This window comes from Thalassophryne amazonica, chromosome 6 (assembly GCF_902500255.1).
Source record: "Thalassophryne amazonica chromosome 6, fThaAma1.1, whole genome shotgun sequence".
Lineage (NCBI taxonomy): Eukaryota > Metazoa > Chordata > Actinopteri > Batrachoidiformes > Batrachoididae > Thalassophryne > Thalassophryne amazonica.
Window position 1 is genome coordinate 9107398 of NC_047108.1, and position 27663 is coordinate 9135060.

The 27663-nt window shown below is 38.8% G+C and overlaps 1 protein-coding gene and 1 long non-coding RNA gene across 4 annotated transcripts in view; one reads left to right on the plus strand and one right to left on the minus strand.

Moving 5' to 3' along the window:
• Window positions 1-27663, minus strand: part of LOC117511828 (oxysterol-binding protein-related protein 2-like) — a 67358-nt gene that overhangs the window by 15590 nt on the left and 24105 nt on the right. For both annotated transcript variants that reach the window (XM_034171737.1, XM_034171738.1), the window contains exons 2-9: window positions 16834-17185; window positions 7242-7368; window positions 5895-5970; window positions 5224-5358; window positions 4844-4941; window positions 4582-4764; window positions 2512-2619; window positions 1145-1234 (exon numbers count right to left, since the gene is read on the minus strand). In XM_034171737.1, coding sequence (XP_034027628.1) covers window positions 1145-1234; window positions 2512-2619; window positions 4582-4764; window positions 4844-4941; window positions 5224-5358; window positions 5895-5970; window positions 7242-7368; window positions 16834-16870 — 854 coding nt within the window. In that variant the 5' untranslated portion in view covers window positions 16871-17185. The remainder of the gene's footprint in view (window positions 1-1144; window positions 1235-2511; window positions 2620-4581; window positions 4765-4843; window positions 4942-5223; window positions 5359-5894; window positions 5971-7241; window positions 7369-16833; window positions 17186-27663) is intronic.
• LOC117511829 lies at window positions 1696-20271 on the plus strand. 2 transcript variants are annotated; one of them, XR_004561092.1, is made up of 3 exons: window positions 1696-1709; window positions 19907-19911; window positions 20139-20271. It is a non-coding gene; the product is annotated as an uncharacterized LOC117511829 (long non-coding RNA). The 2 variants fall into 2 exon arrangements; XR_004561093.1 differs by lacking the exon at window positions 19907-19911 and adding an exon at window positions 5199-5201 and having other exon boundaries at window positions 1697-1709.

Genomic DNA, 27663 nt, shown 5'->3' on the forward strand with positions numbered 1-27663 from the left:
TCTGGTTTACACCTACTGGATGTACTTTTAACACTGGCTCCACCATTTAGAGCGGAACCTGGAAGACTACTGACTGTAAATCTCTTCAAAGTAAAATTTGTACAATTTACGTACAATTTGTACATGTTCAATAAAGCCCCTCTATCAAACAATCAAAAACAATTTACATTTTTACGGCATCTGCAGGAGGCCTTGCGTTTGCGCATATATGAGCTTTTGACAAAAGCGGAAGTACAAATCAAGGAGTATTTGTAGCTCACACTCTGTGCATTTGCAAGAATTAATGAGACAAATTTTAATGATTGTGAAGCATGGAGGAGTACAGTCCAGCAGTTAGCGTGAACACTAATGTCCGTGTATTGTATATTGTAAATCAGTTCAGAGGTGGTATTAGCATTTTCAGGTTTAGAAGTGTTTATTTCTCACTAGCTTTTACATAATGAGAAAGGTGTTGTTTCTAGCCAAAAAAACAAAGTGAAGTTAGCTACTAGCGACACGTCTGGGAGATCATGCCATAAAATTAGGTACAGAATGTGACATTGTAACATCTTAAAATAGGTTAAGGTAAGCCATCTTTGAAGTTGTCCAAGGTCTGTGTCCCAAGAATATTCCCTGTGAATTTGAAGACTGTGGCAGTAATACAACTGGACAGACAGACAGACGCCAGGTCTTCGCAATACACAATGGCCATATTTTGGCCTTGGGTAAAAATGACCGATTACAGTTAGCCTATCCAGCCTCCTCTGTTACGGTTGTGGCTGTCTCACAAAGGACATGCAAGTTGCGTTCCAGCCCCTCCTCCTCATTCAGCTCACTGTAAAGGAGTAGCATCATACAAATAAACAGCACCATCTTGTGGCTGCAGAGGACAATGCAGGTTCTTTTGACATAAGTCATGTTGAAATTGCAGGACTGGCCAACAAGAAAAAAAGCACAACTTACACTCTGGTAAAATATGGTAAAGTAATGAAGAGGAGAAAAAGAGGTAGAAGGAAAAGAAACCATAAGCACCTTTAGTTGGGGAAAAACAAAACAAAACTCTGTTACCATAAATTCATTATTCCTTAAAATCATTTGCTTATGCAGTACATAAATTTTTTTTACAAAAAACAAGAGAGCTGCTGAAATTAGACACAAATCCAACCTTTTATCCAGAATGTATCCCTCCACTTTGTGCAGCTCTTTGCCGAACATCCCACAGGGTTTAAAACTCAGCACACATTTGTCTCCAGTGCTTTGGAAGAAAGGAGGCGTGAAAAAAGTAGTTAACATTTTTTGCAATGGATTTTATTTGTTATTAAAATGGAACCAAATATTTATAATCTGTCTTGTTCAATGCAGACCAGTGAAGTACCACCTTAAAAAATTTGGCTTTCCAAGTACCACCACGACAACCAGAATTAAAATAATTAATTCCTCTCAATTTATTTATATAGTGCTAAATCCCAGGATAAGTTGCCCCAGAGCACTTCACAAGGCTGAGGTGTAACCTGACCCTCCCCCTGAGCAATCACAAGGGCAACAGTGGTGAAAGAAAAATTCTGGAAGAGAGGGTTCAGTCGGGTCGGGTTCAGTCACTTCAGCTCAAAGACACTGAACGGAGAGAACCTTTGTGAAATGATGTCATAACCCCGCCTCTGTAACCTGAGCCGCTCATAATTAATGACATGTTATTCTTGTTAACAGTGTGATTTAATATATATATTTTTGTTGTCTTGGTGGATCATTAATAAGATTTATTTTGAGCAGAATGCTGAAGTGTGGCAGAAGCAGACCTGTTGGCCCCAGCTCACAGTGGAAATTAAAAAAAAGTCTTATTCTGACCCGTTTCGTCCTTTCAGATGGATTCATCTTCACATCCTCACAGAAATGGTTGTCCATGTAAGATGCCCTTGTTTTGGAAGACGACATCTGGAAATAATTTAAATCCTTCTTGTGGAAACTGAACAAATAAAGCGCAAGTTAAAATCTTGAGAATAATTAATTGACGTGCACCTGAAATGTATCGACAATGACGGACGATGTAACATAATGAGCCTACATGCATGTGGGAGATTTTCCTCACTTTATAACTGCTTTCTGTCACAGCAGAAACTGATTTGTAGCTCGATATCTGAAGCGTATATTAGCAGAGTCCAACTCTTGCGAAGCATTGCTTCATTTTGCTTCACTTTCAGCAGAGAGCGGTGTCAGATCAATTTCGCTTAAGTGTCAAAGCCATTAAATCCTTCATTATGAATAGTCTGCTCCATTTGCTTGTATTAATTCAATGAAAAGATGAGTTAGCCTCAACCTTATCTGAAATAAAGCAGCTGAGTTAATTACACCATAAAAACCGAGTTTGTTCGGTTGACTCTGCGTACCACCAGAGGAAGCCCACATACCACAGTTTGACAAGTATGGATCTAGACCTCCTCACCCCATTAAAGAATCCCAGTGTGTACTTCACCAGCAATTTACAACAGATTACATTAAAAGCATTTTACAGGACAGATTCTGTACATCAGTTACCTGTGGTTAATTATTTCTACTGTGCCGTACTGCTCGATCCACAGTTTGCCCAGGATGATGTTGTGGACACAGCAGTAAGGGTTACTCCACGTGTACACCTCGCTGTGCCTGAAGGAGAGAATTGAAGAAGTGATATAATGGGATGGGAGAAGATGGCACAAATGAAGTTGAAAGATGTGAGAGGTAAAAGCAGACTAAAGCATGAAGAGAAGAACTGGTGGACGTGGCTCTGCATTATGGCAGAATAATAAATTGATGTAATTATGACTACAGACATCTTTACACATGCTAAACTTCAGACCAGATTCAAATGAGACCTGTGGAAACCCAACCGGACCGATTTAACGATCATCTGTTCCGTAAGGCGAGCCAAAATATTCCTAAACCTGTGCAACTAAATAAATAAAAAATAAATAAAAATAGCAACATGAAGCATGACATACGCCCCCCTACCTGTGTGCAGTTTGTGGTCATTTCCGTTATCAAAAGGAACTTACCTCTCAAAGAACAACCCTCACAAAAATTTTCAGATCAAATGCTGAAAGCGTTGTCAAGTTATCTGATGGAAATTAAATGTTAACAGACACTGGTGCAGAGGCCTCGACATAATGCCAAGACCTTAGTAAGTCAGGGGCATATGATGTGTTCAGAAGCCTTTAGGCCATAGGCTCGCTCTCAGGAAGAGCTTAGAAATTGACTTCCATTCCAGTATCATGGGTAATACTTTCTATTGTGGTATTCATTAAGTTAAATAGTTAAACTTCTTCCACAAAAAGTTCCACGAGCAGGCTCTCTGCAGTTCGTGAGAAATTGCCTTCTGAAGTCGTGAGATTCATGAAAATTTGGACCTTTTGGCCTCTGGAAGCATTTTTAACCGTTGTTATCTCAAAAAGTAATGAGGCCATACACTTAAAACTTAAGACTTATACAGACAATCCCATAAATGTTGAATATGTGGAAAATTAAGGTGGACAAAAGTGCTTGTTGTGAAGTAATCTTATTTTAAAAAATTAACAATTCAAAGATTTTCTGTCATGGAAATAAGCACAAAAGGGACCAAATTTTACACATACAACATTTCAGATTAGATTTAATAAACAAATCTGAACGACTAATTGTTCTGAATAAGTTCTCAACATTAATTATACACGTAAAGACCCTGAGGTCCATTTTCTAAAAATATATAAACAAGGGAAATGTATACAAAGTCAATAAGCAACATATCACAATCAACATCAAAGGTCTTACGAGCTCTCAAACTACCTCGCTCACTAAGCAGAATATTACTGACAAACTATTTCCAGTTCAGTATCATATCAAAAAGTAATTATTAAATGTGTTAAATTTTGTATGCAAAACAGTACATCATATTAAATATGTACACAGAGAAATGTTAAAAGGAATCTTTGACCTTGAGTAACTTAAAACATAGGAATAAGACTGAATGTGCCAGTGATGCAAACTCGCACCAAAGAAACTTTTCTATATCATCAAAATGAAATCTACACCTACCACAACTTTCTGTTTCTGCTTTGGCTAACTTATCCTTAACTCTTTCCACTCTTGATGTAATTTTTCTTTTTCTTGCAGATCAAACAGACTTCAGGTAGAACTGCTGAAGAACCATGGATTTCACTTTTTGAGCGTAATCTCTTCAGCGAGGGACCAACACACTCTGAAAATGGAATTGCAATACTAATTTAATTGAACTACAGATTAAGAAATGGCTGCCAGGAGAGCTACTGAAAGAATCTGAAGTCTCTTGTGGACACCCCATCACCTGTGGCTCAAGAACAGAGCAGATACTATTATTATTATTATCTATTTTTTAAAATCTGCAAATCAGGTAGCAACCAAATGCAATCATTCTGCAGACACCGACAAGGTTGACGGTGGACAGCAGAACACCAGCATCTCTGTTCTGATTAGCGGCACAAAATTAAAGTCATCTCACACTACTACAGATACTCGTCACAATAAAAGCACTTCAGAGAGAGAAACAGAGTGCAATCAAACACACAACTGGCGTTACCAAGGAGATCTGAGTCAATTTTCCTTTTCCAGACTCACTTGAGTAGTTCTAGCGTGATTGTTCCCCTAGGCTCTGCTTCAATGCTCTTGCCCCAGAACTTGAGTTTTGGGTAAATGGAGCCGTGGAAGACGAAGTCCCCGGCCAGGCTCTCTGCGTGGAAGGCGCTGATTGGGGGATGGTGGGATACCTGCTCTGATATCAGTCTGAAGCCCTGCTCCTCTCTGTCCAACAAAAGGCAGAAAGAGTGTTGAGGAATAAGTTTTGCAAAGTGAAGGACCTGAAAAAGGCGAGTGCTAGTACCTGGTGAGTTCATAGGTCTCTCCCAGTAGTGGGTTGAAGGGTTTTCCAGTCCGGTCCCACTGAGATGCCACTGCTGACACAGCAAAAGCAGCTACCGCCTGAAGAAGCAACAGATAAATATCATCACATGCTCCACAAAGCCACGGCCTGGCCCCAATAATACATATTTTTTTTAAATGTAATAAAAACGAGAAGACAAAAAAAAAAATAAATATATATATATTTAAAGCTCATCAGAAAACGGGAATCAAACAATTCTGAAATATGTGATTATACTGCAGCTCATCCTTGGTCAGTGCTGATCACATGTTCTATGGTCCAATGAAGCAGTTGTTTTTGTATTTTGGTTATGCAGACAGTGGGTGTATTTGCTCTTTGACCTGCATGCGTTCTATGGAGTCAGACACTGAGCAGGCTTTGTTGATGAGGTAAGTGTGTTCCATGTATTCTGTGATTCTCTGCAGGAAGCTCAGTGGCTCGTTGAAGACGATTGGCATGGTGATTTTGGACAGCTCCTAAATAAATCACAAAGCAAATGTATCCTGTAACACTTCAGTCAAACTCTTAGAACAGTGTACGTGTTTACAGGACACTTGGACAATCTCTTAAAAATGAAATAAAACCATTAAAGGAGAAAACATATCTAAAACACTGAATTTTACCATTATATAGGCCCGGCGGCCACCCTTTCCCATTTTTTCCCAACAAATCCTATAATCCTCTACATATAGAAAGTGAAGAAAAAGCTGAAGTCGCATATTGTCCACAAATTCATCCCTCTAGGATCTGTCAAGGTTAGAAAACCCAGAAAACCATACTTTGTAGCACTGAAATCCCTTTCTTTTCTTAACTAGGCCAACTATTCACCACCTTGTTCTTTTAATGAACGCTGTTGCAGAAAATATACTGAAGACAGGAAAGCTCTTGTAAAATGAACAAAAACAAAAAACAATAATCAATCTCAATGTGAAATTCAATAAAATACAAAAGACTGAAGTTTCATGTGTACTGGATTTTGTCAGTGCAATAATGAACTGTTTAGTGTCCTTACGTAGCCAATGCATTTCTTCAGTATAGTCCAAATACTGATGTTGTTTCTGAAAAACATGGGGGCTGGTAATGCCGTCCTAAAATACAAGAACATTAACAAAGTCAACACACAAAAACAGATAACGTCCCCAACAAGCTGCAACCCATCCAGCTTATTTTTCCACAAATACATTGGCACACAATCCCCCTCCCCCCTTATACACATGTTACACTGATAGCTAGTGCAGCTATAAAGACCACTAATGATTTAACTCTATTTTTTTTTCCCTTCCCTTCATTCTTCGGTTCAGTTTTCCCGGTGTAAGAATTTGCTGCTTTTGTATCTCATGTCCTTGTTTACTTTTTTTATTTATCCTTGAATTACCAAGGCTGGTTAGAAGAAGAACACGCCCTGGCCACACACACAGACACCTGGAAGCTGTCCAGTACAAACACAGCCTGATTTGTTGGCTCCACAGCAGCAGCAACCTTCCCTACACTGAAGCTGGAACCGGCAACTCTCCAGTTATAAAGTCCACTGGTCTAACATTAGGTTATAAATCAGGGAATGTCAAGATTTTATCTCGAGTTAAAAGCCATGCTCATTTAAGTCTTCAATTCATTCAGAATACGAGCTCCACTTCATTGGCTTCCTGTTCATATGAGGTCATATTATCAAGTTTGATTGTTGACAATTTTTTAAAATAGGCCCTCCTACCTTGTAGTAGGGCTGTGCAAAATTTAGAACTAAAAATTAAATACAATTACAATTCCATTATTGAATTTCATTTGAATTTTTAACTGAGGTAGCAGACATGATACAGAATTAGAAGTCTAAAATTTCAAATTTTGCCCAGCCCTGCCTGTGAGATCCTGTAAAGCCTTATGTAGCGGCACAGACTCCGTGATCACAGAACGCAGATTTACTCTGTGCTACACATCAAAAAAAGAAGTTAGCGGGTCACAGAATTTTGTACATGTACGTTTCTTTTCACTCTTGACAAAGAATATTTTTATAGGGCGTCACAAAAAACATTTAAAACACTTGGTTTGACCCTTAAATGCTACAAACTTAATCACTTATGGTTGTTTGTTTTTTTTTTTGTTACATGCAGAGACCCTGAAGTTTATGTTGATGCCAAGCAAGACTCAAGAAAATGCCATTATTAACCATACGACAGCAAACAAAAATTGAGTTTTGGCACCAGACCAAGAGTGTCAAACAGGTGCAGTGACTTTATGCGAGACTGACAAAATGCAGGGCCAATATTGACATTGGTATGAAAAACTTCAACCTTTCAGCTTTCTATCCAGCCATAAATTTATTTCCTAGTACAGTGGTTTCACTGCTGCAGAAATGCTGTAGGACCTGTGCTTTTTGACGCCGTTCTCCTGTGGCAGTGACCCGTTGTTCTTCTGACTGCTGCCATCAAACACCAGCGCATCTTTAAAACTGGCCTCTGACAGCCCTTCACACGACTCGTCCGAGTCCAAGCCTGAAAGACAAAACCAGAGATGGGTTTGGTCACAGGCTTGATTCCTGTAACAGTCTCACTCTGTTCCTGTTCAGTTATCACTGTGATTTTAAGCAAAAGAGAACATTACATGGGACCAATAATAAGAATTAATTCAGACCACAAACTCTGTTACACAGCTTCATGGCCGAGTGAACACAGAGGATTTTGAGTAATAACTATAATAGGCTAATTTATTTTTCCCCTTCATATTTTAGCTTAATGGGGCGCCAACCTGTTTCAAATAATGTCCAATAACGAATTTCACAATTATGGTAACTAACACCATTTTATCTCCATGCTTTAAAATGTTATTAAAAAAAATTGGCCAAAACTGTTAGGAATATAGCATAATTTGCAATTATTATTGTTGTACAACCTATGCTTTCTGTCTTCTTTCAGGAGTTGTGGGATGAAGAAAGAATGCTTTTTTTTTTTTTTAAAGTAATTATATGTATCTAAAGATATTCAGATGTGATATTTTAAAATGTGTCAGGAGGAACAGAGTAGTGTGCCTTGTAAGTGTTCTACTCCTGGCAATTTTATCCACTTTTTTGTAATAACCTTTTAAAGTGTCGAGATAAAACACTTCTATTTATCATAACTTTAAAACCTCATTATCAGGCATTATTTGAATCAAGTTAACTTCTCAATTAAGTGATTGCTAAAATATGAATGGAAAAATAAAATTAGCCATGTTTTTTTATAAGATATCCCTTTTCTTAAAAGGACAACAGGACATTTCAGCTGCAGTTTACCAGAAAGAAGAGATTTAAGTCTAGATTTGATCACATTTCTTGTAGTCAATCCTGTCCCATTCCACTAAGAAAGCTGAATACACACACACACCTCTGTTCTGCCGATCCCATCCACTAAACCCTACAAGTCTTTCAGGTGGTGACTTGGTGGCTTCCCTCACTGACCTCCTTGCACAGTTTACTCAGTTTTTGAGAACTACAGATTCAGGACCAATCAATCCCGACTTCTCAAAGAACAAATGGCTATCAAAGTTATGATTTACTGTCAGTCCAAGGTGTGTAAATACCTGCCACATGCATATTTTATAAATTGCTTTATGAAAACATCTTTTATTATTGAACAACTTTGGACATTTCATTACAACTCCAGATTACCTACCTGCCTGCAGGCAGAAATTAAGACCTGCAAAGCCTGTAGTGGAGACGGTAAGAAAGTTTTGACTGCACAGACTGGAACGCCTTCGAAGCAGCATCTACAGACACTCATGGACTCTGACATCTTAAATCAGACCAAAACCTTCTGCACACATAGCAACAACAAACCCTGGTTTACTGGGAAACTGATGCTGCTCCGCCAGGCCGAGGAGACCCACAGAACTGGGACAGGTTGTTGTACAAGAAGGCCAGGAACACGCTGACAAAAGGAGATCAGAGTAGCAAACAGGAGCTACTCTGATAGGGTGAAAAAAAATTTGTAGCCAATGATTCTGCAACAGTGTGGAGAGGTCTTCAGCATGCTGCCAACTACAGAGGACCAACCCCCACCCCACCCTGTGGACAACCACCGACTGGCTGAGAAGCTGAACCTGTTTTACACCAGATTTGAAAGAGACCCTCTCACACCCCAACAACAACCTTCCAACCTGGACACCTCTTTCCCCCTCCCCTCTGCAATGCCACCTGCACTAATGAATCGTGAAGAGGAAATATGGCAGCAGTTTCACAGACAAAAGATCAAGAAGGCTCCAGGACCTGATGGTGGTTCTCCCTCATGTTTGAGAACCTGTGCTGATCACCTGGCTCTCATCTTCACCCAGGCTTTCAACAGATCTCTGGAGCTGTGCAAGGTCCCCTCCTGCTTCAAATGCTCCACTATTATCCCAGTCCCAAAATAACCCTAAATGGACTGCATTTATATAGCACTTTTACATCTGCATCAGAAGCTCAAAGGGCTTTACAACTATGCTTCGGATTCACCCAGTCACACTCACTCCCACTGATGTCAGGCTGCTGCCATGCAAGGTGTTCACTACACACCAGTTTAGTTTTGCATGAAATATCCACAGTATATGTATAGAACACACAGTACCATACATACCATCTTTATTTATAGAGCACTTTAGTACAACCAAAGCTGACCCAATGTGCTGTACACTAAAACATTAAGACATACATCTAAACAAGTTAATAAATAAATATAGTGCACACACATACACACAATAGTGTGCAAAGAAACATATGTTTAAGATACATAATCAAAATGAGGGGCTTATAACGTCTGCCACCTTTCTCAAATCTCTTTTGCACAAACTAGGTCATAAATATAAAGAGTGGCAGATAGGAATCAACAGAATAATATAAATGTAGCATGAAATTGACAAATATGATTATTTGAAAGTGTGATTCTCAATGGATGAGGAGCACAGCAGGAGAAAGAATTAAAGGTATAAAGATAAATAAATAATTTTTATCCACTACGGCTATAATCTGAAGTTTGACTGAATTTAGGTGACATTTGAAGTGAAACACTGAAGGTTAAGGTCAATCACTTATCCCAGGTAATGGCTTATAAGCAAGGCCTATCACTATGTGCACGCCAAATTTGGAGGCAAAATTTCAAAAATTGCAACCAGGAAGTTGTCTAGTTGAATTGTGTTTGACCATCCTGTGACCTTGACCCTTTTGTGTACTGAAAGGTACCTTGTTAGGGCTGCTACCTGTGAAGTTGCAAGAGTCAGTGATATAAACTGTGAGTTAAAGGTGAAAAATGCAATGATTACAAACAAACCACAACACCACCACCCCCCCCCCCAAAAAAAAAAAAACAAAAACAAAAAAAAACCCACATATATACTCACAACCATATCTTGCAAAACTTCATTTTGGCAAGGTATTGGGGTGGGGGGAAGATATCCTAGGACAATTCCCCCCCGGGTGGTGAGGCATCTAGTTATCAAGTCAGGTTATACAGGGGGGAAGATAAACTGTTACAGCGGCACCAGATCACCTCCAAAATGCAGTGGAGTCTTTCATGCCCTAATATCCATCTGTGGTACAAATTTGGTGAGAATCTTAAGTAGTTTTGAAGTTATCCTTCAAAGCCTATATAAAGTGAAACTTGATCCAGAATTCTGATTCTGATCACCTCCAAAACTTAATTGAGTCTTCCATGGCCAAATACGTATTCGTGGTGCAAATGTGGTGAGAATCTCTGAAGTAAATTTTGAAGTTACCCTTCAAAGCCTATATAAAGTTAAATCTTGATCCAGAATACCTCCAAAATATAATGGAGTCTTCCATGCCCCAATATGCATCTGTGTTGAAAACTTCATCAAAATCCGTACAGTAGTTTTGACGTAATAGACAGACAAATAATAAATAAATAAGGTGACAGGAGGTGACAGTCGGGTGGTTAAGGGTTGGGCTTGAGACCAGCGGATCCTCAGTTCAAACCCCAGCCTGATTGGGGGGGGGAATCACTAAAGGCCCTTGGGCAAGTTCCTTAATCCCCAAGTTGTTCCCTGTGTGTTACCTTGACATCGCTGTGAGTGTTTGTCAGGCATAATTGTCAAGTGCTTTCAGCATCTGATGCAGATGGAAAAGCGCTATATAAATACAGTTCATTTACCATTTCGATAAATAAACAAGAGCAATCAGAGATTTCTGATGTCCACCAATCTGGATCACCTCCAAAATGAAATGGAATCTTATATGCACTACTATACATCTGTTGTGCAAATCTGGTGAGAATCTGTGAAACAGTTTTGAAGAAATCCTTCAAAGCCTATATCAAGTGAAACTTGATCCAGAATCTGAATCACCTTCAAAATTCAGTGGAGTCTTCCATGCCCTAATATCCATCTATGGTGCAAATTTGGTGAGTACCTGTGAAGTAGTTTTGACATAATCCTTCAAAGCATATGGAAAGTGATACTGATCTTGAATCCGGATCACCTCTAAAATTTAATGGAGTCTTCCATGGCCTAATAAGTATCCATGGTGAAAATCTGGTGAAAATCCGTGGAGTAGTTTTGATGTAATCCTTCAAAGCCTATATAAAGTTAAACTTGATCAAGAATCAGGATCACCAACATTTAATGGAGTCTTTCGTGGCCCATTATGTATCTGTTAAAATTTCATCAAAATCCGTGAAGTAGTTTTGACGTAATCCTTCAAAGCATATATAAAATGAAATCTTGATCTTGAATCCGGATCTTGTATCCAGATCACCTCCAAGATTTAATGGGTTCTTCCATGGCCTACCATCTGTGGTGAACATTTCATCAAAATCTGTACAGTAATTTTTACATAATTTCGCTAACAGACAGACAAATAAACACCAATGATTTAATTACATCCTTGGCAGATGAAATAGAGTGCATATGATAAGAACCTAAACAAGTTATAAATACATTAAGACAGTAAATTAAACATTAAAAATTACATAATTAGGAAATAAAAGGGTTTATAGTTCTTCCTCTAGAAACAGTTTATTTCCTGTGGACCCCCACGGGCTATACGCTAGTATAAATGGTAAAGGTTTTGCGTTTCAAAAGTACTACTTTATCATCATCATCATTATTGAGTTATTATTATCATTATTAATTAAATGCTTAGCATGTTGGCTTGAAGTTGTAGAGGCAATGGAACATTGGATGTCAGCTGAGGGTGATTACTACTCTGAATGAATAATACATCTGATCCCAGTATACAGCTGCTTAGATTACCGTATTTTCCGGACTATAAGTCGCACCGGAGTATAAGTCGCACCAGCCACTTTATCCATTATAAAGAAAAATAAACCATAAATAAGTCACACCGGAGTATAAGTCGCACCAGCCACTTTATCCATTATAAAGAAAAATAAACCATAAATAAGGTCCACTGGACTATAAGTCCCATGGACATACAGGTATGTTAACATGAAAAGTTCAGATGATAATATTGTGACGGTTACCGTTTTCGGATGCATATTTCACCAGTCGCAACTTGTAATCTGCAGAGTATGATTTTCTTTTTGGTGGCATTTTTTCGGGCCTTCTCCGTTGTCTTGTTATGTTATCAGTAACGTTAAAATTTTTATTTTTCTATGGTAGTCAGAAGTTGCAGGAACAGTCACACAAGCCTCGAGTGCCCTCTCGTGAGCTGCATTTTACCTACGGATATGTTTGTATTTTGCGGACCACATTGCGAGCCGAACCATGCAGCGCCTACCTGCGCAGCTCATGACCGCCCAGCGGTGTCGATCCAGCTCCTTCCAAGTGCAGACGCTAATCCTCCGCCGTCGCTCAGTGCTCCCATGCAGCTCTCAGCGTCAACTCTGCTCACACTGATATCCAAGGGTTGAAGCTGTCTTGTTAGCCGTCCCGGAATAAACACCATGTTCGTCTGCTTCAAACGCTTTTCACAATCATCGACGCCAGCTCCTTCCAAGTGCACACGCTAATCCTCCGCCGTCGCTCACCCAATGCTCCCACGCAGCTCTCAGCGTCAACTTAAACACTCTGCTCACACTGATATCCAAGGGTTGAAGCTGTTCTGTTCACCATGCCGGAATAACAGCAAGCACCGTGTTCGTCAGCTTCACACGCTGTGGGTGAGGTGAGGAATACGCATCCAAAGTTCTGTTCTCTGATTGGTTATCGCGACCAGCGTGAACTATAGGATGGCCGTCATACTACAGTGCCCATGACGCATTGCATTTCCTTTTCCGGTGGCCATTTTAAAACATAGATCGACTCTGTCACGTAAAATTGTTTTGTTACAGTAAATTAATTGAGATCCTACCGGTATATTTTTCATTTATAAGTCGCACCGGAGTATAGGTCGCACCCCCGGCCAAAACATGTAAAAAAGTGCGACTTATAGTCCGGAAAATACGGTAGTAAGATCATCATATTATTGATGGTGATGCACAGAGGAGCACCTCCACACTTTAATCTTTTATTTATTTATATCGCCATGGAAAGACCAACCTACTAATGACATAATGGCAGGGGCACAGATCAAAAACAACTGGCACAACAAAAGAGATGCTACTAGCAGCTGTCATCCTGCTAACTGTTCTGTCCAGTCCATTGGCCACGAACCAATCAGGAACAGTAAAGTTGTGAAAAGGACAAAAAACTGCAATGGCTAAACATGACTGACAAAACTATGAATAATCAGCTGTTTAAACCAGGCACATGTACTTCAATTTCAATAGCATGTTCATCAAGATTCCAAAATGAGGAAAAATTTAAATTTCTTTAAAACAATGTATTTAGTCATCTCATCTCTCCCCAAACAAACACCTGAATCAAATCAGAACAAGAGAATTTTTAAGGCAAAAACCTGACTAGCAGCCTGGCCGGGTGGTTGCTATCCAGGACCAGAGGTGATTGTGTAGTGTGGCGTACACTGTGACACAGCACCCTCACATGCTCCCAAACCTGATGCAACTAAGGCAAAAACCTACGGGCTGATCCGTCACGACATTTATACACAGCCTGCTCGCTTACCCCCTTTAGATGGAGTGAATCCAAAAATTACCAAAAATCGTCCCACAGTAGGCCAAACATTCACATCACACATCATAAAATGTGTGATACTATGAAACTATTAAATGCCATTAATAAAATGTACAGCAATACACAAAATTCCCAAACTAAAGTGCTGATAATACAGAAAAAAGGAGAGAGTTACACTCCGGTACAACTTAGACTCTGGAAAATGTAACTAAAAAAAAAACAGCTGGACAGATTTTCATCAAACATGGTGGGAATATTACCTTATCAAGAGAGAATTAACTTTGACATATTGGAGAAAAATTGACTCATTTCTTTTTGCCAATGGTGATCTATGAATAACTTGCACGGTTTTTCAGGATACACTCAAAACCGTGTACATATGACAGGCCTGTATATGGCGCTGTAGTGCTCCCACTGTGGAAGCATTTTGTGGAACAAAACAACAGAGCAGATGAAACTTTTGAAAAAAACGACACACTGAGCAAAATAAAACCTTTCAAGAGACAGAGGGTCTGTGTTAATCATCTGAAATAGACTTGCTGAATATTTAAAGAGGTGTGTTTTTTTTTTTGTTTTTTTTAATGCACGTCACTGTGTGTTAACTCACTGGCTAGCTTTAAGTAAATTAAGTTGAACTACTCAAAAAATGGCTTTATTTTAATTAGATCAGTGTTTTTGGCCACCAAAAACTAGACAAGTTTAGGGCTGCAACAAACGATTATTTGGATCATCGATGAATCTGATGGGGTTTCGACACAATTAATCGGATTAGCGAGGAATTTTTAAAAAATGTGCCAGGGAAACAATTTTTCTCTCCTTCCATCACTTTATTTAACAACAGAACCTTATTTGAAAACTTAAAATACTTGAAAATCAACAAATCGTCAAATCTCCCTTGGCTGTTGAAATATAAAATAATAAAGAATAAAAATAATTATTTCAAATGACATTGTTTATCAAAGTGCTGAGTTGCCATAAAACAACACTGAAACATATGTTATAAAATATATGAAAAAAAGAGGTATTTCTGTTGCTGCAAATGAGCAATTAGCATAACCAGTTAACCATAAAACCTAAATCAAAAACTGTAGCCTGACTCATATGTGCAACATTCTCTGTATAACTTGTAAACTATGTGGTCATGTCACAATGACACGTGACTCATGTCTCTTTCTCTAAAATTGTATTGTAGCATTATTAGTTATTATTACTATTATTATTGTTGCTATTATTAATATATAAATAAAAATAAATTTAAAATTATAATTTGTAATACATTTGACTCTTTTACGACAACAAATGCTGAGCCATTAATTATTATACAGAAAACAAATGCACAAACATGCTGAAATGCCAGCAGCTTAATGCTAACTTTAACACTGAAAACGCCATAGACATGCTAACGCGTTTGCATCGGCGTTAGCATAAAATACATCTATCAACTGTTTCAGAAGACTAACAGGTCAGTTTAACATAAAAAAAGTAAACATTCGTCACAGACATATGCTCGTTAGGGTTTTAGTGGGGAAAAATTAAAGATAAAAATAAAATAAATGAAACCAACGAAGCAGCAGCTCAAAGCACTCCATTGGTTCAAGATTCAAAGCAAAGCTCGGTTGATTATGTGAAACAAAACATTTGTGGTAAAACAGTTATTTAGCAACTAATCAATGACTAAATTAGTTGACGACTATTTTAATCGATTAACTCGATTAGTTGTTTCAGCTCTAGACAAGTTGTCTTTTTTCAGCTGAGAACGTGACTGTTGCGTGTAGCTCAGCAAGGGAGAAGGCGCATGTCACACACTCTCCTTACCAGGACCTTTTATTCAAGTAACTTCAACATCTTCAAAGTTTTTTTGGTCTGTCATGAAAATCGAAAGCGCATTTTTACCCTCATTACTTGGCAATGTAAATGCGCATGCTTAATTTAATTATGGCACACTAAGTCTCCATGATGTAACAATCACACACGTGCGCACTGCGGTGGCGCTGTTCAAATGATATATCGTGCGGTCCTATTTTGGAGAGGACTGGACAAAGGTGAAGCTCAACAACAATAAGTGGTGCAATTCTGCGAGATCTCCACAATCAACAAGGGCTTGAGAGATTAAGATTTCTATTGATCAGCAAAACATTTCTGATTGAAAGGTATAAGTAATGTCATGATGAAGTCACATGACTTCCTGCTCATGAATTAGTCCAGTTTTGAAGTAAGAGAATGCTAAAGACCAAAAAAAAAAAAAAACCTTTTAATCAAATTTGAGATTCTAAAAAAATGAATGAAGGTCGCAGGTTTTTGCCATCAAAACTGTACACACTGAAAAACTAGCAAATACTAACATGAAGTACTGGACATGGACACACAGTATCCCCGTGTGCAGAGCGTGAAAGGTTTGCATCAGCCCTCTGATACCCTTCATTTTAGATGTAATGTTAGAACTTTAAAATCTGCATCCCGCAACCAGAAAAATGGTGCTGAAAAACTCTGTAGGCCTTAGTATTTGCACACTAAAAATTGATCAGGGTACCCAAAAAGAATTGGACTGACAGGCATAAACGATAACAGAATTGATAAAAATTTTACTGATTCCCTTCTCCAAGCTTGCCAGGAGTAGCAAGCTGCTATTTATTGACAGTCTAATATTCCTTTTTCTTCATTTTCTGTAAAGTAATAAATTTGATACAATTTTCTTCATGCTTTTATTTGGAATAGAATGTGCAGTGTTCCCAATGCATTTGCATGTATGGAAATAAAAGCTATTCTAAAAATTTTGAGATTTACTCACTTTTTTGCCATTATTGTGAACTCAGTGGTTTCTATTAAACTGTTCAATAGCAGCTCAATCCTGGCCTATTTAGACTATTTGTAAACTAAAGACATCATTTAAGAATCTTTAGCTTCCACAGCTAGTTCAGAATTTTTTTTTGTTCTTAACAGAATTTCGTATAAGCACTCACCTGTTACGGCATCGAAGAACTCATCCTCATTGCTCATCTTCCAGAGACAAATGTAAGCAGTCGTTACAGACAGACGTACAACTTCTAGCACATGTTCCTTTTGTGGGCAGTCTCTCAGTGCTCCTGTGGAGATGGGCCTATTTGACAAGGTCCTTCAAAGGTATCACCACACCAATGACACAATATCCCAGCCACAATGGGATTTGACAGACAATTTCGCAGAGCAGAACGACAGCAGGAAGTGTCGATCAGAGGAACTGTTTTGTTTGGTTAGCAGGCAATCAGTGGACAGCTGGTGTGACTTCAGAGTTCACGGTTTCATTGCTGTTCTGGAACAATGTGAATGAGGAACCTGCAAAGACAAAGGTGGGGAGCGTTATCATTGCAGTTTACTCAAGATTTACTCATGAGAAAAATAATTTTACAACTTTTGTATTGGAAACAATGTCCTATTTCATATGATACAACAGCTGATTGTCCTTTCCTTGTATGTGGATCAGTACAATATTTTTACTTGGTGACTTGCTGTCATGAGAAATTTATGCCAGAGAGATTTTAAGGAGATGAATGCATTTGTTTGTGGGAAATCATCAAATCTGGCTGTGTAAAGAAAACTTTAAAGCAGAGTCACAACACTGTGATGACAGCTAGAACTGACAAATGACAGACGGAACATTACAGGGAATGTTAATATTTGGCTTTGTGCTCGTTTCACCACTGTGGTGTGGCAAGCTTAAGAGTATAAAATACACGCAGTAAACAGAGAAGTGCTGCAGGAAAACCTGAGGCAGTCTGGGAGATTTGCTTGTTTTCCAATTAGATAAAAACCACAAACTAAAGCAATTTTCAAAAGACAATTATCCAAGTCAACATGTGCAAAGCTCAAAAGTCCAACCACAAAGAAGAAGACAAAAAAAAAAAAAAAAAAAAAAAAAAGAGGCTGGAACTGCTGACAAACAAATATTGATTTGTATGAGGATAATACACTTACCCTCCAAAAGTATTGGGTCCTTTGGTATTTCACAAAATTTGTTTATGCCATTTCAAATACAAAAAGTAAATCAAGCTACAATATAAAGTTTCTTTTGGAGGGCACTGTATGAATGAAAATGTCCATTTATGTTTTACATTATATAATTTAGATTTCATTGAAGAGATTATTCAAGCCCGTCAGATTTTTTTAACATTTTAAAACATATAATTCTGGGACTAACATGGCGACACATAGAAAGTGCAGTGTTTTGCTGAGCTCCGGTGATAATCATTTATTTATCTGAGTGTTTTACACGTTTGTATGGTGCAAGTTTTTTTTGTTTGTTTTTTTTTTGTTTTTTTTTTACATTGGAGTGACTTTATAATGTTCACAGACAATTATTTCACCAAAATATCAGCTACGTCCAAACCTAAGACGAAACACTCAAAGCCCATCGACCACACCAAAGGCATTAGTTAATGCTATGGAAGCGGCCAAGTGTGAAAGAGTGAGCAGCAGAGCTGATCCAAACATGCTCCACGCAATGGCACATAACCGATATCAACACCAAGGTTATAGACGCTAAAGTGGATACAGTAGTCACAGCTATAAATGACCATAAAAAAAAAAAAATCAAACAGGTGGCTCATGTTGGCAAGGAGGCGAGCAGGATTGCGAGCGCGGAGACCACAACGGAGTTACTACAAGCTAAAGTGACAAAGCTGGAGAAACAAGTGAGCAGAAAGGTGGAACACATTGACTATTTGGAGAATCCTGCATGTACGTGTAACGGACATGCCATGGGACTGGATGAAGGTACAGAAGGAACAGATGCCATGAGTTTTATAGAGAAATGGATATCAGAGTATCTCAAAATGACAACCAAAGTAGGACAGCTTAAGTTGGATCGTACGCACAGCTCCTTAGCACCAAGACGTGGTGCTAATCGACGGCCCAGACTGATGACTGTAAACTTTCCCAACTTCAGTGACAAGCAACATGTTATGAACGCAGCCTGTGACCTTGGTATGAATGTAGATCAGCCTACACACATTGGACCAAGATTTCTTTTCTCCAACGATTACTCAGCAGCACTAGTATGAAAACGCAAGGCCTTTCAGTAGGTGAAGCAGTGGTTGAGGAGGATGAATATTGATTATGCACAGATCTATCCCGCCACACTCAAGATGATGGTTAACGGGACAGAGAAGAGGTCTGACACACCAGAGGGAGCAGCTGTAGTCCTGGATTTACTCGCTAAATGGTCTATCTGGCTCAGCACAAATGTGGACAGAATAGCTCTTCTCTCTTCTATTTATATTCTAAGTATTGAACTCTGAGTTTTGATTAGACTACATCAGTTACCACTGCATTTCACTGAATTACAATTTGCCATTTGAATTACTATCACATCGCCGTATGCAAGGAGAAACCAGGTTTTTTTCCCCCCTATGGTTAGGGCAACTATAGCGCAGATGTTTCAAATCTGCAGTGATTAAACCATTAATTAAGAACTCTAATCTTGACCCTAGTGTATTAAAAAACGATATAGGCTGATATCAAATCTATGATTTTGCTCTAAATTTCTGGAAAAAGTGGTTTCACGGCAGCTCGTGGACTACCTTACTGAAAATCTCTGAGCCACTGCAGTCTGCTTTTAGAAAATATTATTCCACAGAGACGGCTCTCACTAAAGTGGTGCATGATCTTGTGCTTGCAATGGATTTGGACACCACTACGGTTCTGGTGCTGTTAGATCTTAGTGCTGCGTTTGATACCATGGATCATCACATTCTACTTGACAGGCTGGAGAATCATTTTGGGATTACTGGGAGTGCCCTTGCATGGTTGATGTCATACCTGACCAGTCGTTCTCACTGTGTTTTGTACAATAACACTACCTCTAACCTTAGTGACATGAAATTTGGGGTTCCACAGGGGTCCGTCTGAGGCCCCCTGCTTTTCTCCCTTTAGCACATCTTGCAGCGTTTTGGGGTTACCTTTCATTGCTATGCTGATGATATTCAGTTATAAAAAAAAGTTCTAATCATATTGAAAGCTATACCACATTATGAGTCTGATGACAAAGATTCCAACAAGGTATAGTTTGGACTATCTGATGTAATGTTCTGGAGTTATCTGCTGTACTATTAATGCTGACAAATTACACTGCATTTGTTGTCTTTCTGATGCCTGATTCTGTCCCCCCCACCCCCCCTTCTCTGTTTGAGGTGCAGCGCCATCTAGAGATGGGTGTGGTGTCTGTTTCTGAAACCCTCCTGTCCTGTGCACTGGTAACATTTCCTGTACATTCATTTTGTGAATCATTTAGTAATTTGTGTTAGTAGCATGGCCAAGCAGATGGTCACCCCTTCGAGTCTGGTCTGCTTGAGGTTTCTCCCTCAAATCAGAGGGAGTTTTTCCTTACCACTGTCACCTGTGTGCTTGCTCTGGGGGGTTGGTAAGGTTAGACCTTACTTGTGTGGGGTGCCTTGAGGCAACTTTATTATGCTTTGGGGCTATATAAATTAAATAGGGTGAGTGGTTGGTTATTTGCTCAGAGCAAAAGGAAGGTTGAAGTGTCCCACAGGTTTCGTAGGGAATTTTAGTCTATAGTTAGCATTAGATACTGATAGTTAGCATTAAAAAACATTTGCATACCTTCACAATTCGATAGTGCTCAAGTCTGAAGAACTCATGTTCTGTAGTTTTTTAATTCTCAGAATTCACTGAGAAAAGAATTTACCAGTGTTACATTCCTGAAATTTCCATTTTCTGAGTTCTGAATTTGGTTTTTCTCCACATGAACAAGTAAAATCTTTAGCACAAAACTGAGCTTTGGCCTTTGTGTCAACAACAGATTACAGGGTTTTCTACAATTTAGATCAGTGATTCTCAACCGGGGTGCCGCGATCGATCGTCAGGGGTGCCGTGGGTATTTTTCATATTCGCGATTACCATTAATTATTTATTTTATCCATAAAGCATAAAACGACTCAGCCTCGCGTGCTTCAGCCTCGCGTGCTGCAGCCTCGCTCTCGTCTTAAGGCGGGACAATAACAAGGAGGCTGACGGCCGATTAAAACCGTGCCGTCTCCTTCAAAAGCCGTCTAAAATGCGGAGCTGTTGGTGTGTGTGTGCGCGCGCGGAGTTATCAAGCTGCAGACTGCGAGGGAGGGGGTGGGTGAGGGAGATTCCTGAATGCAGGCGCGACACGTTCAGTGCGCAGCGAGCGCGGAGCAGAGAGGATTGTAAACCCAAGTGAACGTTAACAAAACGGAAACATGAAGCTGCCTTTACTTCTCTCTGAACTTTCTCTAAAGGTGTGATTCTGCCGTTACCGTCCTGTTCACACCATGTGCGCGTCGTATGCTGAATTTATGAGATCATGAGATGAAATAAATGGTCAAATATCTTTAAAAACATATTTAAAAAATGAGAATATATGAATGAACTGAGCCACAAAAAAAAAAAAATGTTCAGATGCAGAGATCACAAAAAGCAGGTGAGAACTCTGAACTTTAACAGCTGTTATTTTCCAAAGGTATTTATTTGTTCAGTCTTGAGCTTAATGCAGTGTTTAAGCACAAAACGTGACTGATGAGAAACAATTTCAGAAATGCAACAGAAACAACCACAAATCAGAAAAAGTTGGGACTGTATGTAAAATGAAGATAAAAATAAAAATGTTGCACCATTCCCAGTTTCTCCACTCACAGAAGCCAAACGTTCTTCCAGAGTTGTGTAATTATACTACAATAGTAGAATATAAAGAAGGGAAAAAAAAGAAAAAACAAAAACAATATATTCGTCAATCGCAATTATTTGTCTGACAATTAATCGTCTCCAGAAATTTGTAATCGTGACAGCCCTACTTGAGATCAGAGCGCAAAATGCTTGAGGATTTTCGAAATGCGGTGTTTTCTGTATCGATTTTCTATTGCGATAATTGGGTTCTGCGCAAAACCAGAGGTAATAGAATTATAATATTATTTTGGTTGGTGGTGTGCCGCAGGATTTTGTAAATACAAAAAGGGTGCCGTGGCTCAAAAAAGGTTGAAAATCACTGATTTAGATAACAGGTGCCAACTTCAAATGAGCAGCTGGTGGCACGCACTGCAAGCCAAATCACCCCCCAAATCAAATTTTGGGGGGGTTCTAGGGACATTTTTTAAGAACTTTAAATTTACAGTTAAATTTACATTTTTTTTTTTTTTTTTTAATAAAAGGATGTAATGGTGTTATATGGGCAGCATGGTTGTTGTTGCTGTCGTCTATTCGGCTGTTGCCTCACAACATGAAGGTCAGGGGATTGATTCCCACCTGTGGCCTTTCTGTGTGGAGTTTACATGTTCTCCCTGTGTTCGCGTGGATTCTCTCTGGGTGCTCCGGCTTCCTCCCACATCCAAAGACACGCAGGTGTGCATGTGTTTGTCTATATGTGGCCTATCGACACCCTGGCTGACAGGGTGTCCTCCGCCTCATGCCCTATGACTGCTGGCACAGGCTCCAGCCCCTGTGACCGTTAATTGGAGTAAGCGGTTTAAGATGAGTGAATGTTATATCTAGAACTTTGAAAGCTCAGCAGCTGAGTGAGGAGAGGCACAGGTTGTGACTGTAGCTGAGTTCCGTAATACACAGATGTCTCCGTGACAGGGATCGGGGCTACAAGGAGCCAGTGACCAGCATTCAGCAAAAAGGTCACATTTATTTTGTAAACAAGAAGAAAGCCACAGACTACTCAACCATGTTAAAAGCAGGTATTCCAATTAATTAAGTTCTAAATAAAAATTCTAAATAACAATGACATTTTCATTTTTACATAAAAACCCTGAAATAAACATCCACAATGTTTCTTTAATCTGAAACAAGTGACATTTTGATCAAAACCATACGGAATAAAGTTCCTCTGCTAAGGAATCCCGTATTTCCTCTTAGAGCAGCCTGCAATAGTTGTACAACAAGCACTTAACCGGCAATATTTCATCACACATCTGAATCATCTGACCGGTGGCCAACATGACCACATTTGCTGTTTTCAGCGAAATCTTGAAGCCAGTCATGTGATATATTACTTACAGGTAAGAGCCCATAAATAAGACTGGGAGGAGCCAGACATTTTTATTTTGAGCAACAGGATACACTACCTTGCCTAATGCCCTCCACCCTCAATCATTTCTGTACCAAACAACACTGAATTCATGTGTGATGCTGTGAACATGAGGCCTCAGTAATTCTGCATGCCTGAAAAGCTTCAAACTGCTTACTCATGGCTTTTCTAAAAACAGTTGAGCAATAGTCATACTGTGTGCGATTATTAGGGAAGTGAGCATTCTGACCTCATTTCTTGGTATACTCTCCAACTCAAAGCTGATATAAACCTGAATTCTTATTGGATGTTAGCATTATCAGGTGATGTGTGTTTGTGTTATGAGGGAAGGTGTGGCCTAAAGTGATTAACACCTTATATTAAGGTGTGCATAATTATCAGGCAGTTGCTTTATCTCAAGCAACATGGAAATAAAAATTTAAGACATCGAAAAGTCAAAAATAATAAAACAGCGTTCAGAAGGATGCAACACTCTTGAAATTGTGAAGCTACTGAGTCAAAAATCACCAAAACAACGAAATGTGTTGCAAATAGTCAAAAGTGTCGCAAACTAATTATAAAATGAAACATGACACCACCAGGAACACATTATCCTTCAGTGCAATTAAATTCCAGACTTGTGACACACCTGGACTATCCAGATGTACAAGATGTTCAGTACTTAATAATTTAGTAATAACTTAGTAATTTTTCACAGGTGTTAAGAACAGATGTAAAGAGTGACTCTTGCTGAACCACATGGATTGGATCACTAATTGACAGACAGCACCAAGACGGAGTATGAGCTAGTTTGTTGTTTTCCGGTTGAAGATGGACTGAAAACACGCACGCGCACACACCTCAGAAACCTACTGCCAGTTTTTAAGAGATACTTTCTTCAAGCAAGAAAATCTGAATTATTCAAGAATGGTGGGATTTTTTTGTTGATGTTGTTAAATGCAGGCCAATGCTCCATTTCATGCAGCCAAGTACTCCACTGCTTTGGCAAGTCAGCAAAAGCCTCAAAGATGACAGGATAATGACATGGGCCCCCCTCCTCACTGGACTGAAAACCTACTGAGAACTTGTGGGCCTTTCTTAAATATAAGATTTCGAGTGAGGGAAAACAATACACCTACAACAGCATTTTGAACGCTGTGGTTGTTACGGCATGAAAAGCTGAGCATTAACAGTTCAAGAAGCTGATAGGCTCCCGAGATGGAAGGTTCATGGCAGTTATTGAAGAGATGGGTGGCCATATTGGTCACTGAATATTTTTGAAATGTCAAGTGTGTTTTTCCATTTAGGGTTGTGGCCGATCCGATACCAACGTAATTTGTGGATCTAACCTGTGTGATTTTCCGGTACTGGAGAGAAACCTTTCTCATGCTGCCTGCTCTCTGCTCTGTTTACTGCTGAGTGGGAGGGGGGAGGTTTCTGAGCTGAAGGCAAGCTGTTTGTTCCACAGACAGTCAAAGGTTTTAAACCATGGATAATGGCCAATTTCTGCCTGGCTCTCAGTTTCAAATGCTCTATGCCGCAGAGCATGGATTTTCTGAAAAATGAACCGAATTGTTCCTGAATAATCAGAATCAGCCGTTTCAATGTCCCGAGTCTGTGAAGCTGCAGCTCGGAGTGCAGTGCAATGCTATCTATCCATCTATCTCTCTCTCTCATGGGAAAAATCTTGATTAAAATCCTTCAGTATTAATACAGTTACTTGCGTGAGTGCTGCTGATGATACACCTAGAAATTTATGGGTTATGTTACAGTTGAAAGGCTTTGTGTTTCCAAAAAGTTCGAAGTTTGCACAGCAGGAAAACACCGAGCGAGCGAGATAATTTTTTATTTTTACTCTAAACACTTGCTTTGACAATGTAAACATGTTTCCCATGTCAATAAAGCTCCATTGAAATTGAAACAGACAAAGAGAGAGGAAGAGGACTTATTTTTTACTGTTAACACTTGCCTTAGCAATGTAAATGTCTCCCATATCAATAAAGCGCCACTGAAATTGAAAATGGAGAAGGCGAGACAGACAGTGTTGTCTTTTCTCTTTAAGTCTATAAAAATAAGGCTATAAAAGTCTATTAAAAATAATAAAGCTACTTAATTTTTTCCAAAACATCAAATCTAGGCTTTCATCTTAGATGTACCTTCTGGCAAATTGTACTGTATTAAACTGTATTATTCGTAAAATTGTATTACTAATTGGAAATCAGGTCTCCTTTTAAAAAAAGAATCCTCATAAAATCAGCAATAATGAAAATTTCAAAGCAAACAGAGCTCTAGTATCGGATCGGAAAAGTATTGGTATCGGCAGATATCCAAATTCAGGTATCAGGATCACATATGAAAAAATGTGAACCGGTACATCCCTAATGGAAATATTTAACTGTACAGGTGCTGTTCAGTATAACTTATCCCGAAAAACAGTTACTGTAAGAACTGAAAATGTATCTTGGATAAACTGTTAATTACTTCTTAATCAATGCTGTGTGACCAAGCATAAATTTCCATTATTATCATCTCAATTACTTTTAACAATGTGGTGATGTCAAGCATCAATTCCCATGACATCATTTATAGTCTTGTTTTGCGGTACACAGCAATCTATTTAATACATATACTTTTTTCTGCTCAACAGGTTAATATTCTACCAGATTTTCTCCATCCCATTTATATTATTTAGGTGTGAATAGCATTTTAAGCTACATTTAATTTTTACTCTCTGGGCTTTTAAGGAAGCTTGACTTCTGTGTGAAGTAGCTGTGCAGATAAATGAACAGAGTTGTTGCAGCTCTCTGACTGGCTGCAACAAGCTCTCAGATCATGTCACCCGTTCCGCCTGAACGCCCATGACCTGTTACACAATTATTTCAGACATGGCACCACAGAGATTGCACCATATTTGGACAACAGTAATAATGATTAAAAAAAAAAGAAAACACAGACACACACCCTAAGAACATAATACTATAACAAGCAGTGACAGATTCATGTATGTGGAAAAACATTTGACAAGTTATGTCAACCTTGGAATCGACATAATTCATTAATACACAAAATGACACTAAAGCACAAGTTCACTGATGAAATCAGATTTGATAGACATTTATTTTTTATTTAACCAGGTTAGTCCCACTGACATCAAGATCTCTTTTGCAAGGGAGACCTGGGCAATTATAAAGTTTCCAGTTCACAGGCAAAGAAGAGAGAGAAGCAGGAAGGAGAGTTACACCATCTACATGTACAAGGTGCTTAACAAGTCCATCCCGACACGGGCATTTCTTCCAAGGCCATGGGCAAACATGGGCAGCAGCAACACATCTTTGCACAAAAGTATAACAATATATTTTTGACATGCAATATTTTCGTCAAGGTGCAAATTAATGAGATGAAAATAATGCAATATAAACAATACAGTCCACAAGCCACGAGAACGAACACACACACACACCAAACATAGCAATAATGGCTAACAGCAGACTGGATTTCATAGAAGCCAACAACTGTAGGGAACCGCAAGGACTGTACAGTCCATCGAATGGCATCATGAGCCAACTGGATCATTCCACGGCTAAATGCTTATGTATTGTGGATCAAGGATGAACGCTGTGAAAACAGAAAGTTGACAGGACAAATTTTTTTGGAAAAGTTTGCAATTTTAGCTAATCAAACAATGGATGCTGTGCTGCAATGCACCATGGGAGTTCAGGATTTTGAAGTTTTAAATGTTATCGTGGTTTATGTTAGTTTAATAGTGTTGCTGATTTATTGTGGTTTTGTAGCTCAATTGGTTTAGTCAGTTTAGATAATCTTGCTCTTACTATGAGTGACTCAAGTTTCATGTTGGTACCATGAGTGTAATGCGTAGTGCTTTTAATGTCTTCAGCCACTGTCTGTTTGTCAAATTCAGTAGTGCATATGTACAACTTCGATCAGGGACAAACAGACCACAGCTGACATTTGCTGTTTGGCATGATTTTGTATTTTGGGTCAAGGATGAACAGCGCCAAAACGAAACACTGATAAGACTAATAGTTTTGGAAAAGCTAAGAATACTGGCTAACATTATTAATTACATTTTGGACTTACACGCCTTTCCAGCAGAGGGCAGTCAGCCATCTTTATATTAAAAGCACGAGTAAGTGCATATAATTGTAAATACATTAAAAATACATGGATGACAAGAAAGTGAAACACTTTTCCATTGTGGTCCACTTAAATAAATCAAATGGCAAAATAGAAGTAATAAATAATAAGAAGAATAATGATAGTGTGTATATGATAACCTAAACACTTTATAAATACATTAAGACAGTAAATTAACGGGAAATAAAAGGGTTGAGTTCGTCTTCTAAAAACTGTTGAGGACTAAGGTTCTAAAAACATTCTGAACTCACACACCATTCCAACTTTATTACCACCCCTGAAACAAACAAATAAACAAAAAAGTCAGCTACCAATTTTAGAAACACTATCCATTCTAGAAACCATAGATCCCCATGGGCAACACGCTAGTTACATTTAAGAGCCAAGAACAGATTAAACAAATCAAAATGGCCACTAGTATCATCCTCCAGAAATGTTGGGTTTCTCAGAATGCAAAAGATGGAGAGCCACACCCTACTTTTTCTGGGTGCAGCTCAAAACTTCGTAGTTGCTTGCATTCATAGTATAGCGGTGTAGCAAATAATTTGTGATGAAATAGCTGAATTAGCAGTGGTCAACCTTGACAAAACACCCCAAAATCTCTATCCTCTAT